This window comes from Lissotriton helveticus, chromosome 2_1, assembly GCF_964261635.1.
Source record: "Lissotriton helveticus chromosome 2_1, aLisHel1.1, whole genome shotgun sequence".
In the NCBI taxonomy this organism is placed as follows: domain Eukaryota; kingdom Metazoa; phylum Chordata; class Amphibia; order Caudata; family Salamandridae; genus Lissotriton; species Lissotriton helveticus.
In genome coordinates, this window is record NC_136059.1 from 2,119,207,389 (window position 1) to 2,119,219,829 (window position 12,441).

General features: G+C 43.2%; 1 protein-coding gene across 1 annotated transcript in view; it reads right to left on the reverse strand.

Moving 5' to 3' along the window:
- The window catches only part of GPM6A (glycoprotein M6A), a 536,789-nt gene that overhangs the window by 212,058 nt on the left and 312,290 nt on the right, over positions 1–12,441 (reverse strand). Inside the window, exon 3 of the mRNA XM_078677082.1 lies at positions 1,329–1,485. Within this exon, the coding sequence (XP_078533208.1) occupies positions 1,329–1,485 (157 nt within the window). The remainder of the gene's footprint in view (positions 1–1,328; positions 1,486–12,441) is intronic.

Below are 12,441 nucleotides of genomic sequence, written 5' to 3' on the forward strand. Positions count from 1 at the left end.
GATTGATTAGGCGTTTACCTCTTCAAGGCACTATGCACCCTACCTTATGGGTAACAGGGTAATTTTAGGGGTGACATATTTAGTACTTAGAGGCAAGCTTTTATGTCAATAAAAGTGTTTATTTTTACAGATCTATCTGCAACCATGAGAACTTACAGGCTATAGCGGACTAGGTCTCAGTGAAGGTGTGTGTCTTGTTTTCAGGGTCACAAAGAGGATCGCACAATATAGTGCATCATTCCACGTGACTTTTATTTTTACATGCCGTAGGTGTCGTTTTTACGGCATATACATTGCCCTATAGTAAAATGAAATATGTCAAATGGGGCTTTAAGCTAATTTTGACTTTGATTTAGTGTTAAAAGGACATACGCCGTTCACTGGATAAAAAGTGTCGCAGTGTTTGAGTTCATCATTTCCAGCAGGTAAATAACAAAAGAAAATGAAAAGCAGGAGTGACCACCCAAGAAAGGGCCACTTTTTCTAGTTTGGAAAAATTAGCAGAAAAATATAGAATTACCCCAGGAATTGGATACGGTTTTGCTGATCTCCACGATGAATCGACATAAAAATACTTGCATGGCAATGGTATTCCAGCATCCCAAATTACTGATTACTGAGGGGCTTTCAGTCATTTCAAGAGCAGGTATAACTGTTCAGTATGTCACATTGATACCCCTCTTAAAAGGTAAGGGAAAAAAGAGAAATAACTTTGTTCCTTTGAGTTTTCTGCTTGTAGTCAAATTAGTTGTAACGAGTACTCTAATATGATGCCCGCTTAATTTGCTTGAAAAAGACGCTTGATCAAAGAAAGTGACTACACGATTGTTCCAGTATTTTTGCCGGCATGGTTGGTGTTTAAACACTGGCCATTTTCTGTATTTTGGCAGAACAAAACACCAGCCAAATAGTGGAGTATGCCCTATCTCATGAATTCAGAGTGCAATGCATTCATAATATGTGGAGGGGACGACTGGCACTTTTTGAGAGCTCTCGCGCATCTGGTAAAATTCAAAATATTACACGCATTTCTTTTTTAAAAAAAAGAGAAGGCTTCCAGAGAAAAAAATGACCTCAGGCTGTGTATTCACTCTAAATATTGTAGGGCCCTTTATCTGCCCCATGATCTGAATTAATTATTCCGGGGTAACTTTGTTTTCCTTTGTGTAGTTATTAAATTACCCTTCGCACCTCCTGGCATTAGCTACTTCACTTACTTACCATGTTTCATATGCACATAAATAATATAATGCAACTATGTTTTCTGTGAAAGTTAAATCATGCTATTGAGAAAGGTCAGCAATATGTAAGGCGCAAAGTGCACTTACCCAGGCGCTCACACATCTGCCACAGGTGGTGATCTTGAAGTCCCCATAAAGATCCTTGATAGCTCCAGTGGTAAAGAAGCCCTCCACCATCAGAAGGATGCCATAGACAAAGAAGGCAGCCGCCAGCCCATAGATCACATATTTGAAGATGTCGATCCTAGAAAAGATAAATTAAAACGTATCAGTTAGTCAGATATTTCTTCAAATTAAAGCTTTTGAAATTACTGCTCTTCACTCTGATGTCCTATTACACTGTGATTTTCAAACTGAGAAAAGATGGGCGTTAGGTGTGAGGTTTGAATCTAAACCTGGCGTAAATGGTTCTTTGACCTCCATCTACACCGCTCTCTTTTTATTTTTAGTCTAGAAAGCGCATGCGCAGTATTGCCAGCCTCGTGCCATAAAAAATAATCCAATATAGTTAAATATATAAAAATGTATACAAACATAGAAAGTGTTTTGTTAGCCCTCTTCATCCATTGATCTGTTCATCTGTCATTTACGTTTTGCTTTCATCCACCATAACATATAGCTTGGGCAATGGATCAGGCCACTTAAGCTATTGACGCTATTACACTGTGAGCAATGCTGCTTTTCAATCACATGTGCTCTTTATTGCCAGGAATGGTGGGCCAATATATACTCTTCTATACACAAACACACCCAAAACTGCTCACACAAACATACATCACACATCAGAGCCTCCTCATCGCTTCTGGAATTCTGCAGGAAGCTGAAGCCCTGGCTATTTTGAATAATATCCTCAAGGAGACAGTCACCTAAACATTGCGAAGTGCTTGTATACCCTCACAGGTAATTAGCAAGATATACAAATACTCATGATGTAACATAAAGTCATATAGCATAACATACCAATATACAAGGCAAGCCTATAAACTTTGTCAGGGGTCACCACATCGTCATTAAATGAAGGCAAGTCTATTGGCTTTATCGAGGGGTGGCCAAATCAATATACAAGGCAAGTCTATAAGCTTTGTTAAGGTCCACCACATAATTATAAGAAGGCATGCTTAAATGTTTTGTCAAGGGGTATACAAAGCTGGCCTATAGGCTTTGTCTAGGGGTCACCACATTAATATATGAAGGCAAACCTATTGACTTTGTCACCATCGCAATAAAAAAGCAATCATGTTATGATTGAACATAAAAAGCAATTAAATACAATACCATATTCAAAGGCAATTTAGCCCACGTAGGGAGTTATGATGTGCTCCTTGAGAGGAGCAATCATTAATGAATGTGTGGCTCCGGCTGCTCTTTAGAATTATTGTTAGCATTATTTATGTTTTGCATTGGAAGCCCTGGTGCCACCTTTCCTTATTGTTGGGGCAAGCATGGGGAGGCTAAGGCCCTCTCGACCGCCCAGCCATCCTGGGGTGCAGTTTGAGTCAGTTTTCCTGTGTCCTGGTCTCATCTGAGGCACTCACAACTAAGTCACCTATTGTAGAGAGTGGGGAAGTGGGTGCCACTCACAGTTCTTTATGCTACGGTCAGGTGGTAGCAACCTTCTTTTATAATCCAGTATCTCCTGCATGTCCTTTTGCAGGAAGGGAGAAAAACAAATACCTCTATCATATCCCCGGGTATAGGGTTCTAGGTATATGGTACTTATGTTGGGCCCCAGGGATATGGGTCCCTGGGGCTATTACTTGGCTCAAGGAGGGGTAGCCACCTACATTTCCCCCTCCCCACTTTAATGTGACCCCCACCCCCAAAAACAAATGCTGTCCCATCAGTCCCTTGCCCACCCAGGGGAGATTGTAACAAAAAAGGGCGCCACCCTTTTTATTATTTTTGGGGGGCGATACCCAGGAGCACTGTAGGACCACAAAACTTTACAAAAAATAATTTTGGCCCCAGGAGGGATCCCTTTGGGATCCACCCAAAAGGGCTTACTGGTCAGAGTATCCCTACTCTGACCCCCTATGACCTTTTCTAAAAACATTTTCTGGCCAATAACTGGCACATCATTTTTTTTTCATGTTGCGGCCAACCAATCAGAGTTCTTGATCCTAAAAACATCCCCCTCAGCCAATTTGAAGGCTTGAATGTTTTTTCAGCCCAACTGTCAATATATCCATAGTTTTGAACATTAATTTCTCCCAAGCTACTGAATGGCTCCCAACAATTTCCTATACAAACTGCATCCAGAAAACATGTTTTGGGACTCCGTCACTTTTCTTGGTTTTGCTTAATGGATCACCTCAAACCTTTCTAACAAGGAGCTGAGGTGGACTACATCTGTTTTGAATGTTTAATGAAGATTCCTCAAATTGTGCCAAAGTTATTAGCAAAACAAAAAAGTTCTTCCTATGGAAACTCTGACCTAATTTTAACTATGCAGTGGCGACTGCCACTGTTTAATATGTATTTCTTTGGACTGCCTCCCTCTCACCTTTACAGAAGACTGCTTCCTTTAATGTTCATAAATTAGGGGTCAAATGCGAAAGCAACTGGAGATAAACTGGTAATTCCACTCTGAATGTTTTAATTGACGTTTGACATAAATACAATATAGCAAGGAATGAAATGGACAGGCTAACTGCTTTAATGTTTTAATGTAGCTCAATTGGCTGGTTGCCTGGGATAACGAAAGCCCCAGGCACTCAACCACAAAAGAGAAAACCAGAATGACCTGTAATTCAAATATATAACCAGGAGCAGTCCAATTTTAGAAATGTAAACATCCACATTACTGCCATGGCATTTCCTGAATGTCTAATTTCATATTCATGTAATTCTTATCTCTTTATCTCTCTTTATCTCTTATCTCTTTTCACTTTTATGTGATCATAATTGTAATTGATATTTTTATAACTCTTACTACCACTGATGAGGCATCGAAGAGCGCTACTCTGAAAACTCATAAAGGATTAGTGGTGGGTTAGTCTAGTGAAAATATGTGCTAATTCAAGCTGTGGATCTGTGAGTCTATTAGTTGGGCTGAATAGGATAAAGGAGGGATCAAAGAGGAAAGAGTGTAGTAGGGTTATTTGAGAGATCATTGAAGTAATCGGCATCAAAAACGCTTTTCGGTGAGTGGCATGCGGCTCTGGAAACTCTCCTCCTGGAATCCTTAGGACTCCAAAAGGTTGAGGAAAACCAGCTGGTTTGTGGATGGCCCTCATCCTCCTCTGGTGATGCAGGTTGCGGTGAAAAGACAGCACTGGCGAGGATGGTAGGTGATGTGGAGGGTCCTCTTTGGTATTGATTTGTGTCTTCCTCCTCATCCATGTGATTCCCCTATTTTTCAAATAAAGAATCGCAATTTCTGGGCTTTGTACATGTGGCACTTAGTCATTAAAATGTGATTATTAGTGCAGCAAGTAATCTACCATTATTTTAAGTAGAGAGGATAGCTGTTGCAAGTAGATGTAGGTGAGTGCACGCATGAGCATTGTACTATACAAGCAACTGGAAGAGATATGATTGCGATGGAATCTAATGTACTAAATTGAAACACACGAGTGCAGGAAATAACCTAGTTTTAATCTGAAAGTGGCTTTGCTATCATTTGCATGGCATTAGCATTATCATTTACACGTCAATTATTTCGATGGTTCGGCTTGAGTGTTAGCTCTGGACCGCCTATGCAAACGCATTTCCTGGCATTCACAATTCCACATATTATACAAAATTGGTATTGTAGGATACTAAAAATAAGCTTACTTCTAATGAGGCAGGAAGCAATAGTCTGACTGATATATGTGCCCACCAAAATGTTGACATCATACCCTTAATTATTTTGTGTTAGCTAATGATATATTCTTCTGCCGTTCTATACTTTGCTACTGTGCTTCATGCTGTTCTCCTTTTATACTGCCAGATGTATTCATTTCATTAATGCTAGTTATTTTCTGTTAATATAACCTTTACTTTTATCACAACGTTAATGCTCCCTATGGGAAATTCCATCTTCCAAAATGTAAGGTTCATGTGTTTACCTATTTATCAATGTTGAAGAATGTGCACCTCACTATGTGGTGTGCTTAATGTGCACTTCACTATGTGGTGTGCTTAATGTGCACTTCACTATGTGATGTGCTTAATGTTTCTTTCGGTGCTACAACTATTAATTCTCGTTCATATGTTTTTCGTGGTTTGCATTACTTGGATAGCTGCCCACAATGCCATGACATTTTGAGTGGTTCCATTGTTCCATGTGTATTATGGTTGCGTTTCTATTTTGATAATGAGGCTTTAAGTATTTAATTTGTTACTCTACAGATGCAACATGACAATTGAAAGCAAGTGTGCGATCTTTGACAGATAGATTTTCCTAGCAAGGCAACGATTTATTTGCTGATTGACTGCCATTTTCTTTAGCACAGGTGTGTTGGTTCAGTGCCTTAGCTTGTCACAGTGTTGCTGTGCATATTACACTACTATTGCTACATTGTTATGAAGCAACTCATGTAATTCTCTTGATGAACAAACTACTAAGTATTGTTTACTTTTAATCACCCTCCCTTTATCAATTTTCCGTGGACAAACTCCATGCAATTTACCCGCTCAAATCAATTGTACAAACACTAGCAAATTATTATCATCCTATTTTAACTAATACCCACCACCAATCATTCATATCTACCATTTTCAAATGCACATTTCCTTGGTATGTATTAGTATTTGAACTAATTACATTTCATCATTAATTAGAATCAGCTGTAATCACTCATCTAGAAAAACATACTTTTTTTCTAGAAACCCCTCACCCACCAGGGTTGCCCCTAGGTGGCATGCTTCATCACTGGAGTTCCTCTCAATCCTCTACAGATTGAGGCGTGCTGCGACTTGCCAAATACATAGGAGCACTTACTGGTTCAGACTATGTGTAGTGCAGTGAAGTGGAGTGGAAACAGGAAAGAAAACTTAAAATTACCTAACTAGTTAGCCACTCTTTTATTGCCGCCCCTAGTTGGTATGGTTAAAAATCAGGGGTTGTTACCGAGGAAAAACCTGACCTAAATGAGTCTGGTTGTCTCAGTAATGTATAGTTGTCAACATGTTTCGAGCCGTTCCTCTAAAGGCTCTTTATCAGGGCTCCACAGGGTCCAATCCCTTGTATGCCACTCTTGTCACTCCTATAATAAGGACGCAAAACATGTACACTTAATGCGCATGCACTGTATATACATATGGTTTTTTTAAATTAATCTGTATTTCTGTAAATGCTATATTAATGCATCATGGTCAAAACCTGGGGTAGAGGGGCTTGTTGTCAAACTTTCATCAGAGCCGCCTCTGGTTGGAATTAGGTTATTACTACTCAATTTTTGTTTCCCTACATAACTGTCAGAAGGATACAGCTATCCTCTACCTCTGCCTCCCTCTCTTCTTTGTTTGTAATTTCTGTAATATAAGTCAAAATCTTGAGGCGGGCAAGGTCCAGAGTTGTGGCTTGTGAGGGTCCCTCAAAGTCAAATAATCGCTGTTATGCTGCCACTGAAGCCATTTGGTTTTGGGCCCAAAAGCTCTGAGTGAGGTAAACTGAGTTTTCATAAGAATTCACTTTACTATTTGGATAGATTATCCATCTCTCCCAGTGCAAGGTTTTACCTTTTTACCTTTGGACTTAGTGACATTTTTGGAAGTCAAAATTGTCTATCGGGGCAAGCTTAAAGCTGTAGCTGGGCAGGGCTCCAAGGGGCTTGAGGTCCCACGGAAAAAGTTTTCTGTGCAGATAATAGCTCACAATGGGACAAACCTGGTTTTCCTGCCCACCTATAGTGCAATCGTCCCAGGATAGGATAGCATCAACACTTTTACCAAACAGCCAGAGATAGAAAAAGTGCATAAGTCCCAACTTTTTTCCAGCTGCTGGAACACCTCTTTCTGGCAGGTACTATATGCAGCTCTGAACAGGGCAGGCTTCTAGGCACCACTTCTCTCTTCAGCCTGGTCTCTAGTAAGGGCCGGTCCTCTGAGGAAAGCTAGGCTGTCTTGGAGCCTGGAGTCTTTCGACTTTCTGTGTACCTGAAGTAGCCAAACAGGAGGCCAACCACTTGACCACTGGAGACAAAGAACAATCTCCGGGTGCCACCATGAGTTAGGAGCCCTTGAATGAGTCCTTGTCCTCCAGCATGAGCCAGGACTGAGAAGTCTTTATCCAGGAATGCCTTGTTTAGGTGGAGTCTTCCCAGGTCCAGGAATGTTCTATGGCGTTTCTGGTTGGGGCCAGATTTATCCTGTGCACCACTGAGAGATTGGAGAAATTCTGTCACCCAATTCCAACTATTATCTCACAGTCCTCCCTCCTCCCTTTGCCGTACTTGCTCTTTATCTTACTCTATAATTCTCCAGGAGCTCCTTTTTCAATATGGGAAAACTATTCTACTAGGCAGAACTTTTTTTGAGCACCACCGCTAAATCCTTATTATATGAGTTCTACGCCCATTTTGCAGGGTCCACACTGGTTCTCCCTTTTAATATGGTTGGAGCCTGGCTTTCTAGGAGGGGCCTGGGTATAAGTACAAGAAACCCTCCCTGGCACCTCTAAGTGAATGCAAGGTAGTGCTAAAAGCTGCCTTTGCTCTGCCAGCTGTTCTTGCCAATTTTGCAATGAATAATTCCTACAAAGTAGTCCACGGTTAGTATTCAGCTGCTTTTCCTGGGCTCAGAACGAGGCTATTTTCCTCGGAGCTAGAGTCATTTACTCACTCAGCCAACGTTGTCCATTTATTTTTGAAGGGCAGCTGGGGCATCACAGTCAGAAAACTATTTCTAAATATTTCCCTTTGAAAAAAAGCCAGAACTATTGCATTTGCCAATGCTTGTTTTTGCTTTTGTATCTTTTAGATATACATTTTGTAAAATTCCTCATTGAAAACGGATATAGAATTTGTCATCAAACAAAATAGCACATTAAATATTCTATTAATGTTACAATATTCTTCTGGGACCAAAGCCACACTGTACTCCAAGAAATACTGATATAACATCCCGAAATGAGACCCACCATGTAGCAAGTATTACCAAATCAGTGCAGGATACTACAAACAAAGTCAGAATTTTGGCAGTCTGTTAAATAAAAGAGTCTCATACCAATCATTAGAGTCCTCCAAGCGACGAAATAAGAACCTCCTTCAGCACTCTGCGGTGGCTTCCCTAATTTATGTTGTGTTGCACAACAAATAAAGTATAATTAATATTAATTTATTATATCTTGAAAAATGAGCAAACTTTATTCTAAGCTTTCCCTATACTTTCATTTCAGTACCTGTTTATTGTAGTAAGGACCTAATTTAACGAGTGGCAGGCCATTTTTGGTAATACATCAATTGCAGTACTTGCATTTCAGCATCAGATATCTACAATTGTGGTATTATACTTGGGAGCCTGCAATCCATGTGTAAATTATTGCACTAATTTCCTTATTGAAATCGACTTATGACACACCTAGCCACCTGTAATACAGAAAAGATGTAGACTCTCCACTGTAATAACTTATTATCAGATGCCATGATGTCTGTTGCCAGAACCAGCAGCCGATTAGAAAGGCAGGAAATAAAATGGAATTGCAGCTGCACTTTAAAAAACGAAAAGGAATTGTTACTGTTCCTCCTGCTGTTTTCCTAGATGAACAGTGGTAACCAGAAAGGAGATACTTATGGCAGTATGTTTATATTTTTCTCAATTTAAGTAATTGTAAGAAAGATAGAATATGACGGCATGTTTCTTCACATTCAGATCCACAGCATTTTTTGTTAAATCTGGCTGTTATTAAACTGATTTGAATAACTTTCTGCAACTAATATCTAACTGTTTATCAGTGTTTTACATTTTTCATCGTAGATTCTAATTGTATTCTTCATGTTGGAAAGCATCCTATCTCTTTCATTTGAAATATCATCCCACTAAGGAATTAAGACGTTTGTGGGAGTGCTTGGGTGTGACTCTGTTTTATAAGGCATAAAGTACCCCTTGACATACATTGTTAGGACATGCAGTTCATCTCGGAGTTCCATGAGCTTGTAAAGGCTCTATATGTTCACGGATCTCCTCCTTGACTTGCAATATCCTTATAATGTATGGTATGGGTATTTTATCCCACATATTATTATAAAGGTAGTTTACATTGAGTGTCAGATTTGAAAACTCAGGGGTATATTCACAAGAAGGTGTGATAACTACCGCAAGAGTAGCATAAAGCAACTTTGAACAGCGCAGCATATCGTGGGAAAACAACACTGTGTCAAGAAAGAATTCACAACACGGCGGTAGCCTGCGATAGACAGCAGATAACGTGCCAAATGTCCGAGTGAAAATCAACTCCATGCCGCAAAAATGCGATACACGAACGCAAAAAAAATACGATGCGGCCAAACGCAGTACAAAACGTAGCGTAAAGCAGCCACAGGCCTGCAAATTCCACGCGTCTGGCGGGACAATGCACCATAAAAACCACAGAAAAAATACACCAGAAACAAGCCAAAGCACATAGCAACATGGATGCACCCTGACCCTGCGCAGACGCCAACTCAAACCCCACAACCCGCACAGGCTACCAGCAAGGAACAATGGGGCCGGGGAAGGCCAAAGTGAAGAGAGAGAAGAAGACGGGGTGTAGACCGCTGGAAAACAAGACCAGCGTCAAGGAGGTGACAGAACACAACCAGCAACTGACCCACCAGCAGACCACCAGGATTGCAGTCGGGGTGCCGAGGAGGCCAATCCAGGAGGTCAATAGGGGACGGCATGATGTGACTACCTGAACAAGGCACCAACCCACTTCCAATAGGAAGGCAGTAATGGCGACAGGAGGTGGAAGTCCAGCGCCACCGGAGGAGCTGAAGGAAACCCAGGCCACAGTCATCAGTGTGGAGACGGTGCAAGGAGTAGGGACACAGCTCGAAAGGACCTGACACTAAATCAACAGGGAGTGCAACAAACGGGGACTGGGGGGACAGGGGGAGATGGTCACAATGGCATGCATGCACAATGAGGCGTAGCACACTGCACACCCACAAACTCCCTGGACCATGTCCCAGATCACCTTGGCACACTGCAGCACACACACATAGCACAAACAGCACACCCATATTGACGACAACGTGGCACAATGCGCACAGCCGACACTGCAGAACAGAGGACACAACTGGCTCCACACATGCACGGAAACATACCCACCACATCTGACAGAGCCCTAAACAGTGACATGGAAATGTACGCGTACGACCTCACATCCGTCATGTAGTCCAAATGTACACTAACCCGCAGGAGGATCCAGCACCCTCCCAAACAGTGAAAATGTACAATGCCAAACAGCCTGCATGCAAACCAGCACAATGTGCCAACATATATGTCTACACAAAGTCATCACACACCTCCCCTTCAGATCGCAGAGGAGCACACAACACCTTCAGCAGAGCACAGAACACAACACATCTGTGATGCTGGAGAGGACCACCACACCGTCGACACCGACACGCTACAACAGCCCATGGATTGCCCATGCCCCCCTCCCCCCAGGACCCGGCCAGCCAAGCTACTCAGAGGAGAACACCGAGCCTGCAACAGACCACACAGCAGGAAGCACCCACAAGCACAGCTGGCTCGCAATACTTCACCCACCCACACATGGCACCCCAATGCCATGTATCAGCACACCAAAAGGAGGTGGCCCAACAGGTGTGGGTGGCGGCTGAACCCATGGAATGCGAACAAGGACACATATGTAGGGATCCATCACCCTTCAGGGCCCACCTTCACCCCACTAAGGAGACCCACCTGCCATAGACAGACATGCAGATGCACATGCACAGCACAGAACCACACCCAGGGGTGCTCAATTAGCAGTCACACGCCCATGTTGGCTGTGCTTACGATGGCCCTGGCCACTCCCCTAATGAATTGAGTGGGTGACGACAAAGCTACATGTCCAAGCTCAAAACCGCTGCCTGCCGTTATATGTATGCATCCAAAGTACACAGCACAATCTAATGTCGTTGGGCCCAGGGCCCACATGCATACTACAAGACCACAGGGACACACGCAGATATCATGTGGAACTTGCTACGGGCGCATGCGCCCAGCCCCTTTATTGGCAGGGCCACATGTACAGTGATGCCTGTGCTGGATATGTGTGGGGTGAGTGTAAGCCATTCTGCATGGAATGTCTGGTCATGGCAACCACTAGAACGTTTGACACCAATGCTATGGAAACAGAAAACACATGCATTACAGGGTCAACTGCTGAGCAACATGGAGTGAGCCGGAAAAAGTCCAGAGGACAGTCAACATGCAAACAGTTGTGTCCGTGAGTTGCAGGGCACTGGGCTTTGGACACTAGAGACGAGCGAGCTCATGCGAAGAAAAAGTCTCGGATTGTGTCCCTTTGATATATTCCTGGTGCAGATGCAGTGGGGTGTGTTAGACCTGCATCATCTTCCCTATCAATGTCTCAGGGCCCCCACACTGTTTGAGGTGACATACCTGCGCAACCGCTCCACAGCACAAAACACATTCAGCAGCGGACAATGGCCTGCAGTGCACTGAGTCATTGGCATCTGGAGTGCTGGAGTGCTGAGCAGGGCATCAGGCCAATGATGGCATCCACAACAGGCCTGAGCAACTCCGTAAGTCTGTCAGGACCACCGTTTCAACTCTGGCAGATGGCGGTTGGAGGTGGTCATTGTGGTGGTGACGCGTGCCTCCTGGGGTGAGTCGTCGTCCGAGCTTGTCTGGACTTGCTTTGAAGTGTGAGCCTTGGTGGGACGCATTCGGGCCTGGAGTTTGCGTACAGCGCAGGGCCAGAGAGAAATGGTGTTGATGACCCCAAGGCCTACGCTTCAGGGCCCAACCAATGTCTCCAGAGAAGGGGTCCAAGACTTGGCCAGCACAGAGTTAGTGACTCCGGATGCACTGAGGCCAGCAGAGGCACCCAGCCACGGGACTGTGACTTGCGGTGCAGTCAGATGGGCCATACGACCTGAGCGGGTCACCATCAATGTCCGAGGTGTATGTTGCGGAGGTTTTCGGGGGACAGTGGAAGGTGTCCTTCAGTGCAAGACCCCAAAAGGTTTGATGTTATCCGGAAGCAGCAAATGGAGGAGTGGCATGCGACAGCCTCGTTGCTACCACCAATTCGGTA